The 27,679-nt window shown below is 34.7% G+C and overlaps 1 protein-coding gene across 2 annotated transcripts in view; it reads right to left on the minus strand.

Moving 5' to 3' along the window:
* LOC140447940 (DDB1- and CUL4-associated factor 8) overlaps nt 1-27,679 on the minus strand; it is a 50,849-nt gene that overhangs the window by 7,257 nt on the left and 15,913 nt on the right. For both annotated transcript variants that reach the window (XM_072540883.1, XM_072540882.1), the window contains exons 4-7: nt 18,407-18,582; nt 14,357-14,525; nt 8,915-9,214; nt 2,566-2,799 (exon numbers count right to left, since the gene is read on the minus strand). In XM_072540883.1, the coding sequence (XP_072396984.1) occupies nt 2,566-2,799; nt 8,915-9,214; nt 14,357-14,525; nt 18,407-18,582 (879 nt within the window). The remainder of the gene's footprint in view (nt 1-2,565; nt 2,800-8,914; nt 9,215-14,356; nt 14,526-18,406; nt 18,583-27,679) is intronic.

The following is a 27,679-nucleotide window of genomic DNA, read 5'->3' on the forward strand; positions in this document are numbered from 1 at the left end:
CCAAGCTATCAGTCTCAATGAGATTGAGAACACTAAAGTGTTATGTGTGGTCTCTATTACTATATGGCTGTGAGACCTGGACATTAAAACAGTATGACGTCAACAAATTAAATTCATTTGAAATGTGGATGTACCGCCGAATGCTAAGAATAAGCTGGACCAGCAGAACTACGAATGAAGAAGTACTGAGAGCAATGAACACACGCCCTCATCTGGTCAATACAATCAAAATTAGAAAGACGTCATATCTAGGACACATAATGCGCCATAGGGAATTTGAGCAGCTCCAAGTAATATTAGAAGGCAAGATTGAAGAAGAAAAAATCTTGGCTACGAAACATCAGAGATTGGGCCCACACAAAAGGAAATGAATTAATTCATCAAGCCCAGAATAGAGAGAAATTTGCCATACTGATCGCCAACCTCAACAGAGAAGGCACTTAGGAGGAGGAGAATTGATGCTTGCCTACTTCAGATTCAAAAACTTTTTAAAGTCATTCTATACATACAATTGTTTTACAACGTTTAAACATAATTTGCAGGGCACATTATTAAACTTCAAACCCAACATATTGTTGTTTGCTCTTTTATGTTTAACATATTCATTCAACACATTGTTGGCTAGTGTCGCATTGACACATACTACAGGTTACATTGACTGCTTTGTTCATAAATCCGTCATAAAAATGATATTTTATTCCGTTGTCATTCGTTGACATCTAGAGTCCATACAAAGGTATCCTCTCAGGGTCAGCAGCTCATAAATCGGGAGTCTTACGTTGTCATGCAGGCTATCTGTTAAAAACTTTAACATCACACAAACAATAAATAACACATTTTGTTTATACCCATATATTTAGTGGCTTGGCTCATATACACCTGGTGAGTATGTAACCACATAGGTGTTTTAACCTTAGTCAAAATTTAATCTTAACGTTTGTATTCACTAAAGTAGTACTACGTATTCCAGGTAAATGCAGTGATGATAGACTTGTTAGTCCAAAACCTTCTGTGATGTAGCCAGAAAAGGTCTTTTTAATTATATGCCTTGTATAAAGAATTTTTAATTATACCTTTAAATATATTTATACACACGGCTTACAAATCATTAATGATATAGCGGCAGCGATACTCCACAAGAACTACTCAGCAATAATATCGTTCCATGAAAATCGCATTATTTACGCAGCTGAATTATTGGCAATTAGAGAAACATCAAAATATAGTAAAACTATAGGTCCCAAGATACCCAAGAAGTGAAATATCCAGCATCTGTCCTTCGATGACCCTTCAACTTTTATGAAGTTGAAGTTTTGCATTTACTAAAACAAATTTGGAAAACTTTTCCAAATGTGTTTTAGTAGATGTCCATGCCTGAGCTCCATGTGTTAGAACAGGCAAAGGCAGCTGTTGTTGTTGTTATTAATTGAGAGGCAATTGGTGGGGTGATAAATAAATTAGTTTTAGCCACTCTCCACCAAGTGCTTACGACTTAGAAAATGAGTAACTGATAATCTTATTAACTTTCAAATGTAGTTGTGAGTTTCTAAAAACCAAATTAAAGAAATATTGGACGTTTTTCACATTTGGTCCCAGTGAAGATAGCCTCAAATGGGTTTGACAGTATGAAATATTGGCGTTTGGGAGTGCTGGAATTTACATTATAAATGTAACATACGCAATCAAAAGCAATAAGATATTTAAAAACTAATACTTAACAATTACCAAAAAAAGAAAAAGTAAATAGTTTTAAAACAGTTTTTAAAAGTAAATAGTAAAATGTCAGTATAAATAATAAAGTTAAAAAGACGTCTAGACGTGACGTTTTCTATCTAGATCGAAAATGTCATGTTATGCTCCTGTATAAATTTTGACGACACTTTTTAAAAAAGTTTTAATTATATGATTTATACCTAAATACAAATGTGAAGTGTTTTACTTCCGTATAAAAAGAGATAAAGCTTTTAAAATGTACATTTTTATTATATTATTTGATGGATTCTGTAATTTTATACCTTATATAAAACATTAATGAATTAATGTTTGTTTCATTTGATATTAAATGCAATTAATAACTAGAAAATTTTTTTGGCAATTGCCCTTTGATAGGTTAGCGGATAGATTTGGCAATAGAGTCAGAACCCTTAAACCGTCAGTTGCCAGATTGTTACAGACGTCTTTTTATGCTCCAGTATAAATTTTGACGACACTTTTTAAAAAAGTTTTAATTATATGTTTTATACCTAAATGCAAATGTGAAGTGTTTTACTTCTTATAAGTTTTTTAATCGATGGTATACAGCCAACTACTGTGATTTTCCCATTAATTTTTTTCTTTATCTCTTTGTACTAGAAGCATATAACATATACATTATAAGGACATGGCAACACTGTCAACGCAATATTTCGTTCTGTGAAACTTAATTGACAGCTAATTTGAGGCCATCTTCACTGGGACCAAATGTGAAAAACGTCCAAAATATTCCTAAGACTTAAATCAAATTCCATATTTGTTCTAGACGCACTAAGTGTATTTATCCATAATAGTAATTATTCTAAAACTTACCCTACTAGAAGTTCTTAAATGCCTCCAAAGCATCCACAGCATCTGACTTTCATTAATATCTGGCGGCATTCTTGACGTCCAATTCAACCTATTCTTATTGTTGTTCTTAATAACCTCCCCTAATCCTTTCATTTCGTTGTCCGTTTCGCATGAAGGTACCCATACCTTTATATCCCAGTCGAGGCCACTTGTACAAATGAAAGGCACTTGTGGGTGAGGTTCGAGGCAATTTACCTAAAGGAATATTATGTTAGCTTAACATATGTAATGCATTGATAATACGAAAACAAAAATTAAAGGAAATATATTCATCGACCTATTCATTTTAAAAGTATGATTCTGAGGATATCGCCATAGCACTTGGCTTCGTCTTCTAGTTAAAAAATCAGACCGACAAACTGTTAGCAAATGTGTAGTTTTTATTTAACATTTTATTTCCACACTTTATCGCATTTAATTTCATTCCATCTATGAAGTGTAAGGCCAAAAAAAGTGTAGAATTAAGATTTATTGAAAAAATAACATCTTCAGAAAAATTCAAACGGGAAAACAATTATTGAAATATTTTCTCACTTCGATAAAGAAATAACTTATATATGTACGCATTTATAATCACTAACAACTATATGTTGGAACAAGCAGTTATTTTACGAATATAATGCCAATTTACCTAAATTCTTTTATTTAATTTTTTCTTTAAATTGTAAATATGAAATTAACAAAATTTTTTATGATGTATGCAATTATTTTTGCGGCTTAATTAAATATTTTATATTGATTACTATTTAATTAATTGTTTGATAATCGAAAACTGCTGACAACTAAATATTGGAACATTTCTTGCTTTTTCTCACGTTTCTTAAATTTTATCAGTCTGGCGCAAAAAGGCTTTGAAATGAAACATACGAGTGGGTAGTGCGTTGTCAACAATAATTGTAACGCGTCATTTGAGTATGTATAATTAACAACCGCCAGTTTTATTACGAGAGAAATATAATAATGGCATGTGGAATACATACTGATCCAAAAGTTCAAGAAATGATTATTCATCTGTACTATAAAGAGAAAACAATGCGTGAAATTTCCAGCGAATTGACTGTAGCACCAACTACTGTGTTTAGTATAATTAAGAAATATGGGGAAAAGCTCAGGTCGTCCAAAAGCTGTTTCTTAAAGGAGGACTGTAAGTCGGGAAGAAGAAAGACACTACGAGAAGTAACTGCTAGGTGAAATAGAGAAACTAGGATGAATGTTTCCAGAGAATGCTGTCTAAAATATATCCAGAAAAGCGGACTTATTTTTTATAAGGTATGTTTGATATGATCTTCTTTGCGATATAAACTTTAGGTTTTTTTAATTTTTTTCGAGTTGGCCAAAGACAAACCATTGTGGACGAAAACTCAAAAAAAGAAATCGTTACATTTGGGCTAGATCAAAACTTTTGTGGACCAAACATAACTGAAACAAAGTTAACTATAGCGACGAAAGCAAATTTGATGTTTATGTGGGAGATAACCGAAAGCGTGTGATTCGGGGAAAAAACAGAAGCATTCCATTATGATTGTCTCAGGATTGTTAGGATTTCTCATTCCAAAGACTATAAAGTTTCCACAGGGCATCATGGTGTGAGGATGTAGGTCGGAGAAAGGGTTGCGAACGTTACATTTTATTGAAAGTATAGTAAAGGCAGCCAAATATCAAAATATTCTTGAACATTCGTTTCTACCAAGTGCGGCAAAATTATATCCATCCGGAGATCTTATCTTTCAGCAGGACCGAGCCTCATGCCATACGGCTAAATCTACCAAAAAATCGATGGAAGAACATGGCATTAAAGTTTTGTCACATCCTTCTAGCAGCCCGAATCTTCATCCAATAGAGACTCATTGGCACAAAATGAAACAACGCCTAAGAAATAACCCTCAGCATACTCTGCCACAACTACGTGCTAAATTGCAAGAAATATGGGATAGTTTGACCCCTGAATTATGTGAAGGCCTAATTGATACAATGTCTCATATAGTCCAGGCTGCTATTCAAGCTAAGGGTGTTCCAATATTTAGTAGTCAGCATTTTTTTATTATCAAACAATTAATTAAATATAAATCAACATAAAATATATAATTAAACTGTAAAAATAATTCCATACATCATAAAAAATGTTGTTCCTTTCATATTTACAATTAAAAAAAATTTAAATAAAATAATTTCAGTAAATTGGCATTTTGTTCGCAAAATAACTGCTTAGAGTTGCAGACTTCTTTAATGAAAACAGAAGAGTAAATATGACTTTTAAATATAAGTAAACATGAAGTGTATAGTCATTAATTTTAATAAACATTTTAACCTTTTATTGTTTTAATTGATACAATTTTATTTTATTGATAAACTGCAAGTGAATAATTTTAAGTTACAGTTAATGTAGGCTATGAGCAGGTGTGCTTATTTGTATAGTAACTTCCAGCCACTTCCAGTCGAAGACAAAATTTAACCAGCACAGCACATAGCACAAAATTAATTATTAAATTAATTATACAGTTTGGACTGAGTTCAGTGAATTGAATATAACAATCCTTTGTCGTTATGTCGCCTAGTGGCGTGACCGGCGCATGCTACGGCTCCAACGATGATGCCTAGATTCACGCAGCAGTGGACGTGTTAAATAATATTTATAAAGAGTGTAAAGCAAAATAATTAATTCTTAGTATTTTTCCAAAAGGTAAAAGTTGTCCCAAAATTCACGCAAGAGTTGAATTTGTTGCCGATTGTAAAGTGTTGGCAATAAAAAATAAAGTCAACGTGACAGCTTACAAACAGTTATTAGTAAGTAAACATTGACTGCTATAATAACATACATTTTTTGTTACCCAGCAACATTTAGAAATAATAGGTGAAAATATTAAATTTTACAAAACATTATGAATCAAAGTAATTTATCATCAGCGGAAGTAACTATTGTAGTTCGGTAGACCATTAAGTAGGAGTTGAGTTTGCAAGTACTATGAGTACCTTTATAATCGATATCGGACGTGCAATGTCCAATAGTTTAATTGGTACTGTCTTTTCTACCAATTCATACCAATATAAATTTATTATATACTAAAACACTCATCTATAGTCTCTTAAACAATATCAGTCCTATTTTGTTGTTTCTTAGCAACTAATACTATATTTATATTGAAAAATAACTTTTTGTACAATACTAACATGGGAGGTCAGAATTTGTTTGAACAGTGGCGTGCTCGTCATGTCATAAACATTAGAAATGGAAAATGGTATTGGCCATATTCCGATTTTGCCTCAATGCATCGATAGTGAACTCCTGGATATTATTTAGAAATATCGAGCCAAAGATTTCATTGGACCAATAGTATTTCCTATATTATTAACACCTAACCTCGTACTCTCACACCTCAAAAAACCTCAAATGTCCTTGATGAAGTTCGATGTAACAGACTTGATCATTATCCGATCAAAAATTAAACACAGAGAGGTTTTTTCTTTGTGAATGTTCGTTAGTCCATTAGTTCCGTTCCTATCATTGTATAATTTCTAATAATAAAATCATGGTTTTGTGAAAGCCTAGCGTATGAATATTTAGACAGCTATTTACGGCAACTTAGCTGTATTTGAAACAAAAATGCTTGTAATTGTGATATACAGTATAAAAAAAAAGTATATTGTATCTTAACCCATTTTATATCTAAATTGAAAAAAAAAAACATTTTTGAACAAATTTAAAGGAGATCAGGTTTTGGTTGTTAAATTCCTTAGTCCTGTAATGTTCGTTGTGTGCTTATCTGTTATTTCCCTTCGTTTTTGTATTAGGTTTTTTGTGCTTCCTGTGATTTTTTCATTTTTCCTTGTGTGCTTATCTTGAATCAAATAGTTTTCTTAAACTCTGGCTATGGGTGTTGCTGAGTCATGATGTAGAAATAAACATTATCAGAAGTCTCTCTACATCATATTCTCTCGAACGTTTGCATCTTTTTACTTACAAAGTTTAAGTGATAGACCACGCAAATTGGCAAAAAAGGAGGTGACAAAAATGTTAACTAAACTTTGTAGATGAAAAGTGGTAGGTGTGGGTATAATAACAAAATAAAAAAAAAATTAAACAGTTCCGCGGGTAATTGGGGGGGGGGTTAAGAGCGAATGAAAAAAGTTTTTTTAATCTCTCGGGCGAAATTTGACATCCTATCAAAAATTTCAAATACGAACGTTGTAGATAATATAAAAATGTACAACTTTTGTTATACAGATCACGACATTGTTTTATTGACCATACAATACAATGGCAATCGCTGTGACAAGTTACACGTTTCCACCTCTATATTCATTTCACAGTAGGTACGAATTGTCGTAATTGTCACATTGACATTAAAAATTTCAAACGAAGTTCTGAAAGAATAAACAAATAATTAATAAAATGCCTACTACGTTGTATACCGTCCAAGAAAAAGTGCAACTTGAAACATGGATAAATTCAGGGAAATTCGATACGCGGAGTAATTGATTTATTTATTGTTGCCTTCGAAAATAGACCCCCACCAAGTGTCACAACAGTTAAAAATACCATTAAACATTTTCAAACTTCGGGATGTGTAAACAGTTGTAAAAAGTGTCATGAAGGTAATGAACCACGTGTTAGGCCTGTCGATGAGGAGCGTCAAAACAGGGATGTTGATATTTGTGCTTTTGTGGAAGCTAGTGAACCCTGCAATAGTGTACAAATTGCTAGGGAAGTTAACATAAATGCTCGAACTGTCCAGCGAGTTCTCAAAAGGAATGGGTATCACTGTTTTAAGATACAACCAACACAAGAACTGTTTCCGGAAGATAACTTTAGGTGGATGGAGTTTTGTGAATTTATGTTAGATAAACAGAATGAAAATGTACACTTTTTAAAAAATATTTCATTTTCATTACATAAAAAACACAATCCATCCGTTTCAAGGTATTATTCTCGGAAAAATAATCACCTCAGTGTTGCAGTGCGAACGCAGCATCCGCAAAAGTTAAATGTTTGGACTATGATGTTAGGCGACCATATTGTCGGTCCATTTTTTATCGATGGAAACCTAAACGGGCCCAAATATTTACAACTTTTACAGAATGAGATCATTCCGGCAGTTCGACGCCTTCCGGTTAATTTTCAGGTTTATTTCCAACACGATGGGTGTTCGGCTCACAACTCTAGAGCAACTATTGACTTCCTCAATCAAACGTTTCCTGATCGACTGATAAGTACACGTGGTACAATTAAATGGCCCGCTAGATCCTGTGACTTGGCGCCTAACGATTTCCTTTCTCATGCCTATAAATGATGCCTATAAATGTTTTCTCAAAGAAAACATTTATAGGCATCAGTTTGAAAGGGCCACAAACCTAGTCGAATTAAGGGCAAAAATACTTCATTTCTCTGCAAGCATTACACCAGTCCTACTCCAAAATATGAGGAGAAATCTGTATGACAGATTTGGTTACTGTTTAGCACAAGGAGGTGGAATATTTGAGCCCTTAATTCGTTAATCTGCTTTCCTAATTTTTATTTTTTGTTAGGTACATTTTACGAAGTTTGTAGGTTCTTAATTAGGTAGTATTTTTTATGTTTAAGTTTGGAAGAATTTTATTGTTTTTTTTTGTTTAAAAATACAAACGATTCTTATTCTGATTTTTTCTTCTTTCTTGTCTTATTGTTATAAGCTTTGTCCATAAAATTTGTACAATTTTCAGTGACAATAAAGCATATTACTTATTTATTTGTATTGCTATTAAGGTTAAAAAATAACCAAAAAAATTAGTTTTAGTTAGAGCATTATAATAAATATAATCTAGAGATGGGATTGCAATAAATCTTAATTCCTATGGTGAACAAAACAATGTCATTATCGGTATAACATTTTTACTATAACCCTAAAATTGCCGAGAAAATTAAGAAAAACTTCATTTCTGTAAAAGTTATTGTTCTTAATCGTCACATTTTTTTTTTTTTTTAAATCCAATAGTTTTCCAATAGTAGTCCAAAAAAGTCAATGGTTTAAATCATCTTCTAATTAAAATTAAACTGTTGATTTTTTCTTTATTTGAATGAGGATTTATGAAGTCCACTTTTTCAAGGGAAATTGAACAATACATAACCAATACGGCCACATTTATAATTCTCGTGGAAACTTTCAATAAATAAACGCGACGTTCTAACAAGATAACAGAAAATATTTACCTGTTATGCTACTTCATACTTATTTGTACATTGTATACTCTATGAATCAATTTAAAATTTTCAATTCTCAATTATTTTTTTATAAAAAATATTTCTTGCGTGATTTTTGGGCCATACCACACTTACTACTCCACTATCATCTGCCAACAACCACTGAACAATAGATTCGTTATTTTTGTCCCAGAAATAAAGGTTTCCACAGTCCGATCCGCTGACGATAAACTCTGATCTAGGTCCAAAAAAGTTGACTCCTTTTATCGTTGCTCCATTCCGGTGACCTTTGTACTGATGAAGGAAGGTGCCGGGTTCGCCGTCGGCATCAAAGAGATAGATATCGTCATCATTATAGCTACCAAGGATTTGTGATCCGTCGTGGTTATAGACAGCACAAGTTACGTGGAATCCCGTGAAACTGCTTGAGTTACCCTAAAACAAATGGATGAGAGGTAAAGTAAAAGTTAAAATAAAAAAGGGATATTAGCTTTTACAAATGTTCATAGTTGCGTAGCGTCGTTTAACTCGTAAGAATACCAAAGCTTTTCTTTTTAGTATCAAGGGCGTCACGACAGAATAAGTAAAACTTTCAAATCACAATGAATAAGAATAATCTTTACTCCTCTCCAAAAACTTGTCGTGTCGTGATACATGAAAGACAAAATTGGTGTTTGTGGAATTCCACACATCCTCCACGATTTTACATAGGTCAAACCAACCAAAATAATGACATCAACGATAGTTTTGAAGGAATGCAATGAACTAACGATTTGATTTTGAATTATTAAGTTTAAGTAATCAATATTCTTGTTTTTTGCTGCTAAAATTATTCCTTCACTTAACCAATTTTTTACGATTAGTTCCGTCAGGAATACGGCCATTACTGACAGCCCACTTGCTTGAAGAACGTTTCATCAGTTAGTTTCATTACCTTGTCGTGCACTTTCTTCTATTGTGGATTCAACATTGGTACATTCGTTTGAACTAATTGGTTCAATGCAACCGGATCGTATTCACTTTCACAGTCCTATTCTCAATTAAAAGCGTCTCTCAATTCACGATTTGGCGATGGGAGTTCTAACTTGACCAACAAACTGATGCACATGACTGTCTTTGATTAAAATAAATTCTGTGAACACGAATTCTATATAAAATGTCATCCTAGTGCTTTACATCCTTTGTACAGCTATACTGTACATCTTTATAAACAACAATTTATACACAGGTTACAATTTAAATAAAAATAATAATGTGCTATTATCTGGTAACAATTTTTAGAACTTTATATTATGACTACACTAAAATAAATATCTCTAGATAATTAACTGCGTAGAATGGGGAAAGAATGTGAAATTCTCATGACCGTCAAAACTAAAAAGTTGGAATATCTAGGACATGTAATGAGAAATCCAGAACGTTACGGCCTTCTCCAGCTGATTCTCCAAGGGAAAGTAAATGGTAAGAGAGGACCGGGAAGAAGACGCATTTCCTGGCTTCAAAATTTACGAAAGTGGTATAACACGACTACCACTGAACTGTTCCGTGCTGCAATAAATAAAGTAAAGATAGCCGTGATGATCGCCAACATCCGGAACGGATAGGCACTTTAAGAAGAAGAAGAAGATAATTAACTATTTTATTAATATCTATCCTGTATTTATTTCAAATATATGAGTTTATTATTAAATGACATCAAGAAATGTTCCAATTGTCTCAGCAAAAGAGACGATGACTCCTGGTTCGATTCCAGCTCGAGCCAAATTATCTCCTGCCGTCAAAAATCTTCTCTTAACGTCCCATCCAATTACTACTGTTTCACCTTTGGATCACACTGTAGAATAAATAAATACAAAATCTATGATATGTTTAATAACTTTTGGAGAGGACGAACTATTTTGAAAAGCTGTAAAATGCTACGTTATTTTTGCTATATTGCAAAATTAACAAATTATTAGATATATAATTTCGTTTGTAAAGAGATTATATCTAATTATTAGATATAAATTGGACTATTGTAAGGACAAGATGAGAACACACAGTTTATAAATCAATCATTGGCAGATAATTTAGAGTATTCGAAATATTCCGTCCCACTTCTTTTAACACGCCCTATATACATATTATATTCATTCTTTTTATTTAGAAACAACATATAATCCACATCAACCACGCCGTGATATTAGTGGAGTAACGTACACAAGAGTTAATTTTATTTACATTAAATAGATGTATATAAACGTAAATCTTTTAAATAATTTATTACATGGTCAGTGTTTATGGTTAAAGTGGTTTTGATGTCATCTGAGATTTCATATTTTCTTCTTGTTTCTTCGTGGTACTGGCAGTCAATCAGAATATGCTTCACCGTCAATGGGAGAGAACAGTTTCTGCAGGTTGGAGAAGATTCTTTGTTGATTAAGAATTTATGGGTCAGTGCAGTGTGTCCAATTCTTAGTCGGTTAGTTATTACTTGGTCCCTTCTATTGGATTGATTATTCAAGATGGTCTTCACAAGGGGATAAATCTCATATAGTGTGGTTCTTGGTTCTTATCTCTTTGGTTCTTTGAATCTTTCCAGTAGTCTTCCATATGTTCATACAGTGCTCTTTAACTAGGTTTTCTAGTTTCTCATTTCATTTCCAGCTATTCCTACATTAGACGGTACCCAGATAAATGCTACTTGTTTTCGAGTTGATTGAATTATATTTATCTCATCTTTATAGACAGAAATATTGGATTTGTACGGTATATTTGTTTTACACCTAATAGAGCATTTAATGAGTCAGTGATGATGACACATTTATTCTCACTACGCGTTTTGAAGAAAATTAAGGCTTCCAAAATGGCTGTGGTCTCGCCTGTGAGGATGCAGAAGTTTGTAGGTATGGATATAGTGTGAGTAGTGTATTTACAGTAGTATGCAGCAGCATGTCCGTCATGAACTTTAGAGGCATCACTGAAAAATTTGGAGATAATTAGGATAATGAGATATCACTTCGGAGTACAAATGTTTAATGAAAGTCGGATTTGTAGTTGATTTGGGATATTTTGTGAGGGTTAAGTCAATGGTAAGTGGTTGGATTTTCCATGGAGAAAAATTTACACTGACTTGTGGAGATCGATTTAGCTTATCCATATCAAAGTTAGAAGATTTTATTCGTTCTATAAGGGGAGTACTATTTTTAGTTAGTTTTGTAGAACCAATACTGGGATGGCAAATTTGGGAGAATACTGGATGTTGTTTCTGTGCTGATATTTTCCCTATATAGTTTAGGGAGAATTAGTCATCCCTTGATTATCTTTCAACTAGTGATGATTCGTCAGCTGAAGAAGGGTTAGGGTTTATTTTTTTCTTTAGTCGGGTGATATTATTTCTTAACCTAGAATTTTTGTGTAACAATAAACAAAATTAAGGATCTAAATTAGTTCCTCTAGTTCATTGGAGTAATCTTTAGAAGTTAATTCAGGGTTATGAGAGTTTAAAACATTTTTCCATAAAATCACATATTTCATTGAAATTTAGAATAAATGGAGGTGATCTATTTTCGATTTTGTCTTTGATGGATTCTACGGAGTGAATGACATCTTCGCGGGGGTTTTGGAAGAGGTTTTGGGTTTCTTTTTTGGTTTATATTGTTTAGGGGTATTAAAAACGGATGAGTCGGTGGAGTCGGTTTTTGGGTTGTCTTCGTTAATTTCAGGAGATGATATGTTATGTCTTTTTAGCTGTTTAGAATTGACTGCATTATTTAAGGTTATTGGTGTTTCTGGTGTCGTAGTATTTTCAGTGTTATTTACAGCTGGTGCTGTTGTTTTGGAAGAAGAAGATGAAGTGTTTGGATTATCTTTAGACATGTTTTGGATGAGGTCGATTTCCGTAGTATTTTCAGTGTTATTTACAGCTGGTGTTGTTTTGGAAAAAGAAGACGAAGTGTTTGGATTATCTTTAGATATGTTTTGGATGAGGTCGGTTTCCGTAGATTGATATATTTTATCATTAGGTTCATTAGGTTTAGATAATGACGATGTGGTTTGAGTTGAATCTGAAGGGGAGTTTAAGGGGTATCATTAGATTCATGAGGTTTAGATAATGATGATGTGGTTTGGGTTGAATCTAAGAGGGTAGTTAAATTAGTTTGGTTTGAATTGTGAGCGCATTCTGATTCTTGATGACCAATGGTTTTACATTTGGAGCAACTGAATCTGTCTATGAAGAGAAATACCCGGTACGAAGTATTATCATGAGTTATGGTAAAAGAGTCAGGAATAGACATATTTTGCAGGGGTGTAATGAATGATTGCCTTCTAAAGCTCAGAACATGACTGTACTCACTTTCAGACATACCTACTCGAAGAAAAGTCATTTTGGATACAGTGTGAATAATAAGTTTTTGTAATTCTTGTTCAATTATTTCGTTCGGGATTGTAGGACATGCATTAGATATTAGAAGTCTCTGGGCTGGAGAAATTAATCTTCTTACTTCGACTTGACATCCATTTATTTTGATATATTTATAAGAATGGAGAAGAGCATCAACAGTGTTTTTTGAAGAGAGGTATATGCATATCCTATTGTAAGCAATTCTGGAGGCAAAAAGTACATTAACTGGACCCACTAGTGCTCCAACAGCTACGACGTAATCATGGATTTTTGTACCTTCAATGCTGGAAATGACTATTGCTTGTTGTTTTGTTATATGTTTAAAATAATTTACGACATCTGAGTAACTGTGTTTAGTGGAGTTCAAGTCATTTGATTAATTTTCTTGATCAGAAGTTGGGCCGGTCCTGTGGCCGGTCCAAAAAACTGGTCAAGACCCAACTGGAATTTTTGTTATCCCTTTACGTAGGTAATATTTAAAGGTTATTTTATTGTTGTTACAAAAATAATACAAAAAGAAGTGCTACTCCCTTGAGATAATATTGTCAGCACTAACTAATGCACTTAAATTTGTAGTAGAGGTATAAAATATTAAATTATGATTTGTTTTTACCATTTAAAATGACTATGTTTCGGGACAGCTGATAACGTGGTAGATTTGATCACTATCAGTGCCGAAGTCCTTATATTCATTTTATTTGCCTTTGATATAGTAAAATCCAATATTATTACTGAGCATAAAATAAAGGAAATTCAATATTTTTACTTTTCAAGCGATCGGAATTAAATATTAACGCCCCACTGTTTGAGGCCCACTGATCATATCTTCATTGCATATCGGCCGTCATAGGGTAAAAGGACTTTATTTGTTCATTACCTGTAAAATCCTAATAAGAAATGTTAGTTCGACCTACTTATGATGAACGTCCTTTATCTTATCACAATTCAAAGGTAAAGACAGAAGTAGCACAGTGTATAGTGTCAATCAGTGTGGTAGTAAAATTATTTGTGATTCAGGAGACTGGGCCTCCAGAATAGGTCTTGATGAAGACTCCAGATAGGGAGTCTAAAGCTCGATGTAGCCAAATTTTATTCGGTTTAATCCCGAAACTAAGTGTGTTTAATATTAATCTTTTTCGTATTAATTTTACTAATCTATATTGTAATTTCAATATAGATACTCAGATACTCACCCTCTCTTTAAATGGATGATATGTATGTAAGGGTTCGTCACTTTTTCTTTGATCGTATACTCTAATTAATTCATCTCTACCGCCAACACAAAACTCTAATGTCCTCAAAGGATTACTATGGATAGTATATAGTGCTATATCCTTATCATCTTCCTTAACGGTGACTAACCTACAATATATACAAAAAATATAATAACAAACAAAACAAAAAAAAATAAGATAAGCAAGGTTCAAAAATATATTTAATACATTATTGTTTAATAGACATATTCCTCCTAGAGTTGAATTAGTTTGGATGAAATTTTCCATTATGTGTACATTATGACATTAGATGACATTAGTATAAAATAAATTAGACGAAAGCAGAAATATTTCGAAATATAAATTTAACTTTATATTCATTTAGATGGACTTTTTTCAAAAAGAAAAAACAATGAAACAAATGAATTTTGTTTGAAAATCTTTATTGTCATACAAAAGAACCATTCTTTACAATGGCAGCTAATCTGAAAAGCTCGACGTAGGTGACGCTTGTGTATTTGGAGGTCACGTCAACTCTTCAAATCAATTTACTTGTAAGTAAATATTGCGTTTATTTGGCTGTGTGAATTTAATTTGAGAAAATAAAATGCCTCAATGTTGTGTTGTGCCTTTGTGCTCATCGAGAACATCAGAACACAGGTTTCACAAAGATATTCTGATGAGAAAAAAGTGGATTCTAGCAATAAGAAGGGATAAATATGTGCCGACAATAAATGCACGTATTTGTTAAAATACTTATGTTTTTCTGAAATATTTAGTTGTAGCCATATTTACGAATACTACAATACAACATTGGAGACCTTACGAAAGTAAACGACCAAGAGGAAGACCACAGTTGATGACATTAAAAGATTAGCCGGAACAAATTGGAAATATGTTGCTCAGGATAGAGACCGATGGAAGGAGTTGGGAGAGGCCTATGTCCAAACATGGACGACAGAAGGCTAAGAAGAAGAAGGAGCCATATTTACTAAGAATTTAACAGGGAAAACCCTGTAGTTGGCTGTATGCCATAGGTATAACATATTAAAATGAAGTAAAGACTTCTGTTGTATGTTTTTATATTAAATTAATTTAATATACTAACATACAAAAGAAGTCAACACTGTTACGTTACATGACTGTATTAGCTCAAACTCAAATACAAATACTTCACTATAAAACTCAGATGAACATAAATATTTTTATTTTGGTCTGAGCTATAGAAATAAGACATTAAGAAGATGATTAATATAGTTTGCTTTTCGATAACGCCTTCCTTTTTTCCAGTAACTTTTGCATTCCTTCTCCTTAATTCGTTTTTTAACGCACAAACAGTCCAAGATCCGTATTTTTCTGCCATAATTTATTATTTATTAAATCGTAAACAAAAACACCATATACAAACTTCACGAACTGTCATAACGTTGACCATAGGTAGATAATAATATAATGACGTTGACCCCCAACTACACTAGCGCCGCCAAGCGGGAGCAACGTCGTACATAGCTGCCATTACTTCTTAAAGATAATTTCTTTTAAATGTTGGCCGTGACTGCGGTTAAGATGGTCCATTCTTAAGTTCCAATTCTCGATGACGCCTTCGAGCATTTCGATTGGTATTTGACCAATGACTCGGGTAATATTGGACTCCGCTGTCTCAATCGTACCGGTTAATATTCACCACAGATTTAACACAACAAGCAGAGTAGCTGGTAACGATTGGCTAGAAAGATTTTTAAAAAGAAATCCATCCATTTCATCGCGGAAACCTGAAGCAACTAGTCTTAACCGAATAAAAGGCTTCAACAAGACCGAGGTGAAAACATTTTTCGAAAACCTTGAAAACGTGATGGAAAATTTTAAATTTACACTCAACAACATTTATAATATGGACGAAACAGGTTACAACCGTTTACAACACCAACAAAATTTTAGCAGCAAAAGGGCAAAAGAGAATAGGAGCTATAACATCTGGTGAAAGGAGGCATACAGACTACAGTTATTTGTGCATTCAACGATACAGGGAATTATGTTCCTCCTACTTTTACTTATGCAAGACAACGAATGACACCACTTCTGGAAGGGAATGGACCTCCGGGATCTTTTTACAAATGTTCCAAAAAGGGGATTTGTGCATTCAACGATACAGGGAATTATGTTCCTCCTACTTTTACTTATGCAAGACAACGAATGACCCCATTTCTGGAAGGGAATGGACCTCCGGGATCTTTTTACAAATGTTCCAAAAAGGGGATTTGTGCATTCAACGATACAGGGAATTATGTTCCTCCTACTTTTACTTATGCAAGACAACGAATGGCACCACTTCTGGAAGGGAATGGACCTCCGGGATCTTTTTACAAATGTTCCAAAAAGGCTGGACTAATGAAGAACTTTTTATTCAGTGGTTAAAACACTTATGGCAACCCTAGAAGCCTATGAGTATTGCAAAGAAAACTTCATAACGATAATGTCGCTACTACCCCATTCATCTCATCGCCTACAGCCTCTCGATGTCGTTTTCTTTGGACCTCTTAAGAATGCCTATAACAGGAAATGCGATCTTTTCATGATAAGCCATCCAACCGAAAAGATTACAGTTTATAAAATTGCGGAACTCTTTAACAAAGCATACACAAATGTTTCCACGGTTGCTAAACCATTCTCTGGATTTTTATCAACTGGAATATATCCTATAAACCGTCATATATTCTCCGAAGAGTATTTTCCTCTAGAATCTGAGAAGGTGGCTGCAGTGTCACCATCTCATGGTTTACAAGCGGTGACGTTTCAAGATGTTACCCAGGAGCTTGATTTTTCTGAAGCAGGACCAAATAACGCCAGAAAGATGCACTCGCAAAATTTGACGTCAACACCATTCAAAGATGAGCTAGAAAAGAAAAAATAAAAACGTGAAGAGCGTTTAAAACTAAAAGAACGAAAACAAACTTTGAAAAATGTGCTCTTAAAGTTGGGAATTATGAAAAGTATTTGATTCATCTGATTCTGAGGTGGACTGTCCAAATAAGAGCGATTTATGTCAGGAATCTGGAGAAAGTGACTCAGTGCACTTCGATGACAGCGAACTTGAAGATAATCTACCCAAAGAGTTAAGCCTGGAATAACTACCGCAACAAATGAGCGTAGGTGACTTTCTTCTTGTGGCAGTTTCAAATGAAAAAGCAGAAGAATTTTCCGGCTGAAGTGGTTGAACTGAGGAAGAACTCTGTTTCAGTAAAGTTTATGCGTGCATATAAGGTCAAGGGCACATATTTGTTTTCCCAGAAGTAGTTGACATGAGTGTCATCATTAAACATGACATTGTGGGAAAACTTGTTGAAAAATGAAACATGAAAAAATGTTCATTTATTTTTATTATGTGTTAATATGTAATAATAAATGAAATTTAATGTATTATTGTTCTTATTGAGCTATTCTAATCCAAGACCGCTATTTAACATACCCAGAACGCCATTACCCGACATCATAGGATAATACCGGTCGATCAGCTGTTTTGATTTTTATCATGAAAAAAAGAAATCATCGGCGGTTTACGAATCCAATTATAATATAACATAGCCAAATAACCAACGAACACATTTTACTGGAAACCTCAATAAAATATGATTTACACATCATATTATCACTCACAGTATTTTTACTCTAAGTGACCTTCATTCCCCCGTTCTGCCCTAATAAAATAATTATTTTTAGAACAAAAAACAGTTTTTTGTTAAAAAAAATAATATAATATTATATAATAAAGTATATATACGATTATTTGTTCTAAAAATAATTTTTTTAATACTACTTTAATACAGACGGTAATAAGGAAAATGGTATATAATGCTGGTAAAAAAACAATTTGTCGAAGAAGCATTTTTGAATTAATAAAAAAATTTAACTGAACTTTCATGACAACGTACTAGAAAATTAATTTAAGTGTAGAATGCCAATTTTGATAATAACATTTTAAAAAAGTATAATTATTTGCTAATGTTTAATATTAGTATACATAGTATCTACCTCTCCTGTTTACTTTTCCTAACATCATGGCTATATACAATACCGTCTTCACCGGCACTAAGAACTATATGAGGTTGTTCTGCAATAACAGATATTTTATGGCAAGGTCCTCGGTGACATCCCAATTTTCTATTTTCCCGCAAGCCTTCCTCTTGGGAAACTTGGGCAATTCTCACCTAAACAATGCAAACGTAAGTAATTAGTATAAGGAAGATTTATATTTAGATTAGGGTGCCGTAAATAGTTAGTCATTGGTAAGTATGCAAAATACACATATTAGTTTAGGCGGTATCTGTTTAAAATAATGACTTTTGGGTGTGAAGCATATCATAAATTGCTCCAAAATATCACTAAAAATGATAATTTTACTATGCGTGAGTTGTAAAATGTGGGCTTAACTTTTTATTAAACAGAATATGAAAAAAATTTAAAAAATTCGATATTTTTCCTCCTTTTTTTGCATATATCTCAAGAACTATTGGTTTTAGAATATGTTTGAATAGACATAAAAGTTAATTAAATTTTACATAAGATAATGCTAGATTCAAATCTTAAGAATTATTATTATTACTAAAAAAATACTAAAAAATTCACAAAAAAGCACTTAAAAAAAAGTTTTTTTGCGAGTTTATTTCCCACACTAAAATCAAACTTCATTATTTATCATCAACCTGTATGCGTCCCTAGGTATGCGTCATAGGTCTCCCTCAGCTCTTTCAGCTTCAGGTCGTCAGTCCATATAGTTGGTGGGCGTCCTCTTCTCCGTATTGCTTCTTGCCTTGGTCTTCACTCTAAAATACGTTTTGCCCATCAGTTGTCTGATAATCTGGTGACGTGTCCTGCCAATTCCATTTTAACGACGCGATTTTTTCGATAACGTCTGTTTTTGTTCTACGACGTATTTCTTCGTTTGGGATTCGGTCTCTCAGAGAAACACCCAACATCTGGCGCTCCATAGCCATCTGAGTCACGCGAATCTTATTAACTACCTTTTTTGTGAGTGTTAATGTTTCCGCTCCATAAGTGAGTATAGGTTGCACAGATTGGTCAAAGATTTTCTTTTTGAGGCATATGGGTAGATCCGATTTAAATACATAGTTTAATTTACCAAACGCTGCCCAGGCTAATCCTATGCGACTTGGGAGCTCACATGTCTGGTTATCTCTGGCCAACCGAATTTCATGTCCTAGGTACTTATACGATGTAGTCTGCACAATATCCCGTCCATCAAAAAAAGAAATATTTCGATTTAACACCAGATTTAGTCATTATTTGCGTCTTGTTCATATTAATCTTTATTAAGACCTCCAAATAACCGTGATATAATTTTTCAAACATTATTATTGCATCATCCATCGGCTATAAGGACGATGTCATCTGAAAATCTCAAATGACTGAGATTCTCTCCATTTATGTTGATACGATGCTCGTTTAGATGTGCCTTCTTACAAGTGTTCAATTTTTTCACATGCGAAAAATCATGTCATTTTTTCGCTGTATTACGAACTGTCATTCTACCACAATTTTACAATTATTTCCCATTCTTCAAACCTTCCTACTCACATTTCAACCCCACTCCATTAGAAATACAGACAGTTGTAACATAGCAAACAAGAAGAACTCTCTCTTTCCTGTTACCTATCGCTTGGTACAGACGTACCGCTCTCTTGCCTGTTGTCTAGCGCTGAGAACAGACTCTCCTCTTCCCTGTTGACTGTCATTGGTGACAGGGGTGTTCTCTCTACTCTAATTCTCTCTCCCGCTTATAGTTACGCGAAAAATACAGCAAATACTGTTTTAAATCGTGTACAGATGCAAATGTGCTATATCTGGTGATCTCAGTACCGCGAGACACGTGTTCAGAAATCGGTATCCGGACAGATTCCCCGTATGAAGAACGACCGCGAGTGAAAGCCTGTAAATACCGCGAGTGTGTGTGCAGAAGAAGAATTGGTAAGACTTTGTATAAACTTAATTTGCTATAATCTGTATGACCTTTTACCCCATATCCTAATTTATTTGAACCAGCCCTATGTAATACAGTCCTCATACTCTGAAATTATATTCATAATTTCACATATGTACACCCTTTTTGTACAAGTATGTTCTAAAAGCGTCGTGAATAGATTTGGAGAGACTGTATCTTCTTGCCGTACTCCTCGCTGTATACAGTCTTATGCTAGCTGTGAAATTTTGGTATCTGATTTGGTTTCTCGTAGTCGACAAATATCAGTGCCAATGGTTTGTTGTATTCTGCAGACTTCTCCATCAGGTTCTTTATCACTAGTAAGTGGTCTTTAGTGCTGTTTCCCGATCAGCTTGTTATCTAGGCTGATAGAAGTCTAATTTAGTTTTTAAAATTAAAAATCAAACTTAGGACCTTCATATTGCGCGAGACTTCATTTTGCGCGAGAATATCTGGACTATGACGGAATGGAAGAATATACTGTTCTCAGATGAGAGCAGAATAGCCCTAAAAGTTCCAGATGGACGCCAACGTGTCTATAGGCGTCAAAATTAAAGGTTTGCTGCATGCGCTATAACCGAAACAGTGGCTTACCGAGGAGGGTCAATAATGATTTGGGAGGTATTTCTTACGAAGCGCGTACTGATCTTGTTGTGTTTGGTAGAGGCAGTGTGAATGCCCAAGTATACGTGCAAGAAGTTCTCCAAGACCATGTCATGCCTTTTGCATCATTCATTGGTGATAACTTCAGACTAATTGTTGCTGTAATACAATTGTTGTTGTAATACGTTGCCATACAGCAAGATCTACCCGTGAGTACCTTAATGGGATCGGGATGTTGCTAATAAAACTTGAGGGTATTGGTATTCGAGGTGTAGTTCTAAAATGTTACTTCCTACCTAGAGAATAGAAGACAAAAAGTAAAGATAACATCTAATGAACTTGTAAACGAATCAAACACATTGGATATCCATTATGGTATCCCTCAGGGTAGTGTATTGGGTCCTCTACTTTTTATAGTATTTATTAATGATATGGCTTTGTTAACTAATTCACTGACTGGGGTTAACATCATCAGTTATGCGGATGATACTAACATTCTAGTCACAGGAACGTCTGATCAAAATTTGCAAAATAAAACCACACAGATACTATCCACCATCAACAGTTATTTCTTATCCAACAAATTAGTTTTGAATAAAGAGAAATCAAAGTATATGATTTTCACGTCAAATAATTTATTAAACCATCAAGCCACTATAGAAGCAGCAATAGATAAAACAGACTGCACGAAGTTGCTGGGGGTACTTCTAGACAGTAATTGTAAATGGTCAAACCACATTTCTAATTTGAAATCCAGATTAAGTAGTGCATGTTATGCATTGAGAATTCTTTCACGTCTCTTTCATACATCAGTATTAAAAACAGTATACTTTGCCCATTTTTACTCAATAGCCAAATATGGCATTGAAGTCTGGGGTTGTACCTCTGAATTAGAGCAGATATTCGTACTTCAGAAAAGAGCTATTAGGATAATGTATAAAATGAAATTTAGAGATTCTTGTAGAGGCATCTTTAGACAAAACAATATTCTTACAATTCCTGGTCTGTATATATTTTCGTGTATAATGTATTTACATAGCAAAATTTATGAATTTAATAAATTTCAATTTAACCATGTTTATTCAACAAGATTCAGAGACAATCACTTTATGCTTCCACAACATCGTTCTGTTTTGTTGGAAAGTAGCACACATTATGCAGCCATAAGTTTCTTTAACAAATTACCAATAGATATACGAATGAATTTACATCAGCCAAACTTTCGGAGGTGTGTACATCAATACATTTGTGAGCTAGAGCCATATTCTAAAAATAACTTTTAAGTATGTTTTATCGTGTTTATTAATTTATATACTTTTAAGATAACTTTGTAAAATGTAACTTTGACTTGTCTCATACATGTACTTTGTATATTGTCGCATGTGATCAATAAATTTGACTTGACTTGACTTGACTTGGGATTCAAGTTCTACCATGACCAGCACACAGTCCTGATCTTAACCCAATTGAGCATATCTGAGACAACCTCAAAAGACGGGTAAGAGCAAGAGTACCAGCCCCTGCATCCTTTGAAGAGCTGAAGAAAGCTGCGGTAGAGGAGTGGCACAATATCCCTCAATTTGATATCCAGGATATCATGAATGGATTGCCAAACCGGCTCCAAGAAGCCCTAAGAGCTAGAGGCGGCAATACCCATTATTGATACCCAATTTTTTTTCAATTAGACTTTGATTTCCAAAATATTGTTAATTTGAATTTTCTTCGAAGATTTTATTCATTGGATTTTTACTGTAACAAATGACTTTTTTTCAAAAAGATTATTTTTTCTCTTCCGCGGAGATAAAAATTGATAAAAAACATGTGTAGTTGTTAAAGCACCTAATTTTTTTATTATCCAACATAAGCGAATCAATCAAAAAACAAAATGTTGAGAAAGCATGAGGCTATAGTTACGATTTAATTTCAGTATTCTACAAATGCTAGAATATTCCACAGGGTGATGCAAACTTTAAGAAAAAAACACAGTTTGATTCGTACACCCGGTATACAATGAAAATTTACCTGTTTAGCAACAATATTATTATAAAGATATTTTCAAGGAATAAGACTATAACATATTAAAAAATCACTTAAATCGGACAACAGGTTTAGGAGATATAAGAAATCAAAAATTACCCATTTTTAAGGTGGCCGGTTAATTTTGGCCCAGAGTGTATTTTGGTTGATGAACATTGGATGAAATAACGGCTCGTTCAAAGAAAAAGACTGGTAAATCCAATATTACTCGGGTACAAACCTGGATTCGGGATCATTTATTTGAATCTAATAAATAGTTAGTTTGCACTAACCGTGAAACTAGACATGTTAAAAGAAGCATATCATGATTTTAATGAAGGTTATAAATATTTAGAAGGCATATTGCAGAAGACATAAGACACTCTTTATATGGAGTGTTTTGATATTTTACGAAGTACGAAAGTAGATTTATTGTCTAAAGATAGTTTAAATTTAGAGTCAGTTAACACAAACTCAACAAAAAATGTATCACCAGTAGCCGTTAGACTTCCAGAATTTTCGATCCAACAGTTTTCAGTTAAAATAACGGAATGGGACTAGTTTTTTTCAAATATTTGAAATAACAATTTTAAAAAATGATTCGTTGTCGGATATTTAAAAACTGATGTATAGTATTTTTCATTTAAAAATGCTCGCACGTCACAATTTATATAAAGTGAAGTCACTTATATTTATAATTTCCAGAACGTCAACCTTAGAGTTCAAATTTTCCTATGTAGCGAGATTAAATAAAACGAGCGGTTCGAATTTATATACATATATTTATTTATAAGTTTACAGTTCGGTACTCTATTATCAACTAACTCTACTTCTAACATTGTTACCTATATATACTACAGTTACTAGGTTCGAGAATATTCTGGCGTTGTCCCACCTCTAATTCGCCTACGTGACCGGTTATTCTCTCTCGCACTCGATACGCGAAGTTTCGAGAGTATTAGAAATGCAATGCAACCGTTACCTGGGCCATGCCAAAGGTATGTTCGTAACACTGCTCCCCTCTTAAATCTGATCGTCCCGATCAGCAACTCTATAGGTAGGCACAGCATGGCGGAATCTACAGGACTCTCCAGCTCTGCATGAATCCTTTAGAAAGAAATAACAGTCTACTGACTTTGAAGGATACGATCTCATCGGGTTAATGCAACACACAGTAATTCGTACGCCGGTTCCTCGGAAGATTACTTCAAGCATGCTTCTGACAATCTTCCAGTCCAGATTATCTAGTGCATGGCCTATCTTGGGTAAGGCCAAATTCTTGATGTCGTAATTGCACACAATTTTCTTCAAATTAGTTAGAGCACGCCATATATCCTCGTAGCTTGCCCTGTCTGTATACGACCTCCTGGTCACCATATACAGCAAGGATCGAGAACCATCTTCTAATCACAGTACTCTTCCAACTTTAGGTTGCTGGTTTTTTAACTCGTCCAAACGACCGAATTTCTTATAGAGAGACGTTATGCGGAACACTAAAAAGATCCTGCTGAACTTCTGTGATCACGCCGAATCTAGCACTCTTTCTCTCTGCGTAATTTGACATAAATTCATTAAAGCTTGGTCGCCGGTCATCTTTGATCTCATGTTGAAGGGTTCGTGCTTCTTCTGTTTTATTTGAGCCAGCATATGGTGCAAGACGATTTATGTGAACTACTTTTGGTTTACCTTTCGGCAACTTCTTAATTCGGTATATTACGTCATTTATTTTCTTTTTAATTTCATATGGACCTTCCCATTGTCTTTGCAGTTTGGGAGACAAGCCTCGACGACGTTGAGGATTATAAAGCCAAACAAGATCACCTACTTCATAGCTTTCAATCTTGCATCGAGAATCATATTGATCTTTCATTCTGTCACTGGCTATCTGGATGTGTTGTCGGGCAAGTTCATGAATGTTGTTCATTCTTAACTTCAGGCGGTCGACATAATCTTCGCTTGCAACATGTTCTTCGGAAGGTCTGCTGCCAAACTCTAGGTCGCAGGGTAAACGAAATTCGCGACCTAACATCAGGCAGGTTGGAGTCTGGCCTGTAGTTTAATTCACGGCCGAGCGGTAGGCCATTAGGAATAAATGAATGTGCTGGTCCCAATCTCTTTGATGTTCTGATACAACTTTGGACAGGTGTTTACCCATTGTTCGGTTCATTCTCTCGACCATTCCATCTGATTGAGGATGCAGTGGTGTCGTTCTGGTCTTATTGACACCAATCAATTTACAAACGTTTTGGAAAAGGGTTGACTCGAAGTTTCGCCCTTGGTCGGAGTGGATCTCCAAAGGAACACCAAATCGGCTAAAGAATTCTTTAACAAGTACCTCTGCAACGGTAGCAGCTTCTTGAGATTTCGTAAAATAATCCATGGCTACCAGGATATATTTATTTCCATCATTTGTCTCTGGAAGTGGACCTGCAATGTCGATTGCTACTCTTTCCATAGGACAACCAACATTGTACTGTCTCATGGGTGCCCTCTTTTTACCAGCTGGACCATTACTGGTTGCACACAGTTCACATTTCCGGCACCATCTTCTTACATCATCTTTACAGTTCACCGAATAGAACCGTTCTCGAACCTTTTGCAGAGTCTTCGTGATACCAAAGTGTCCACCTGATGCACCGTCATGCAACTGACGCAATACTTCTGACACTTTACTTTTAGGTACAATCAACTGAAGCTTAGTTTCTGTACCATCATCGTTCTCAAAGGTTCTATACAGAAGATCATCTTTCAGCACTAGACAATTCCATTGGCTCCAGTAACACTTGACTTCTGGACTACATGCACTAATGTCTTGCCAAGAAGGTCTTTCACTTCGACGCATCCAATCCAATACTCTTTTTATACATGGATCATCTGCTTGAGCGTCTTGTAGCTGTTGAGGCTGCCATTGATCATTAATGACGGTGGTTCGTCTCACGGGGCAAAGTCGTTCTTCTAATTTAAGACAGTGATTACAATTTGCACTGCAAGGCCGTCTCGAAAGGGCATCAGCATTTGAATGAACTCTGCCAGCCCTGTGTTCGATCTCGTAATCATATTCTTGTAATCGTTCTAACCATCTTGCCATCTGGCCCTCTGGATTACGAAATTGTAGGAGCCATTTTAGAGCAGCGTGATCCGTGCGAAGAAGAAACTTTCTGCCATACAAGTATTTATGGAAATGCTCACAAGCCTTCACTACGCCTAGCAATTCTCTCCTGGTAACGCAATAGTTTCTTTCTGGTTTTGACAAGACTTTGCTAAAGTAAGCGATGACTTTCTCCTGCCCATCTTGGATTTGGGAAAGAACAGCTCCTATTGCACTGTTGCTTGCATCGGTGTCCAACACAAATTTTCCTGCCTGTCTAGGGTAGCTTAAAATCGGTGCGCTGGTCAGAGCCATTTGTAAGTTTTCGAAAGCTCTTTGACACTCTTCGCTCCATATATATTCTTTGCCTTCTTCTGTCAACTTTGTTAATGGCTTGGAGATGTTGGCAAATCCTTTGACAAAACGTCGGTAATATGTACATAGGCCAAGAAAACTTCTAATTTCGTGTTTATCTCTTGGTACAGGCCAATCCTTAATTGCTGAAAGTTTTTCAGGATCAGCTGTTACACCATTACTTGCTACAATATGTCCCAAGTACTTCACTTCTCGTCGAAACAAGTGACATTTCTTTGGACTTAACTTTAAATTCGCTGCCCGCAATCGTTGAAAGACTTCTGTCAGATTATTGGCATGTTCATCGAAGGATCTTCCAACTACAATTACATCATCCAAATAAACCAGGCATGTTTTCCATGTTAGACCTCTTAAAACTGCCTCCATTAATCTTTCAAATGTGGCCGGGGCATTACATAAACCAAAGGGCATAACTGTGAACTGCCAAAGCCCTGATCCTATCGAGAATGCGGTTTTTTCACGATCAGCTGGCTCCATGTCTACTTGCCAATATCCACTTTTCAGATCGAGTGTGGAGAACCAACGAGAACCAGAAAGTGTATCCAAAGTATCGTCTATTCTGGGCAAAGGATAACTATCTTTTTTAGTTACTGCATTGAGCTGTCGGTAGTCAATACAAAAACGTGTTGAACCATCTTTCTTCTTTACTAGCACTACTGGTGATGTCCATGGACTATTTGATGGTTCAATTACCCCTTGTTTGTTCATATCTTTGATGATGTCTTCGGCTTCATCTCTTTTCGCAAATGGAAGTCGTCTAGGTTGTTGTCTGATTGGCTGAGCGTCTCCGGTATTAATTTTATGCTTTACTATGCTTGTTTTGCCATTATCCTTCTTATCCATGGCAAAAACATCTTGAAATTCTATCAGCATAGACTTCACTTTTTTAGTTCGTTCATCATCAAGATCTTGGCACGTTTTAATCATCGTCTCAACAAGCTCCTTTGGATACTTAGATTTCGACGGTTTCTCATTAGTATTCATGGAACAAATCGAAGCCACGGGAACACACTGTCCGATCAAAGTTCTTTTACTTAACTTAATAGCAGTTCCCTTTAAATTCATAACTCTTACAGGAACGACATCTCGAATTCTCACCAAAGCTTTTGCCGTTAGGAACTCGGCATTATTCACATCTTCGACCATCCTTAAACTTCCCGCTCGGCAGTAACCATCAGGTCTGGTCATCAAAATTTTCTCACTATTACCGGGTATTGTTATGTCA

Source organism: Diabrotica undecimpunctata, chromosome 8 (assembly GCF_040954645.1).
Source record: "Diabrotica undecimpunctata isolate CICGRU chromosome 8, icDiaUnde3, whole genome shotgun sequence".
Lineage (NCBI taxonomy): Eukaryota > Metazoa > Arthropoda > Insecta > Coleoptera > Chrysomelidae > Diabrotica > Diabrotica undecimpunctata.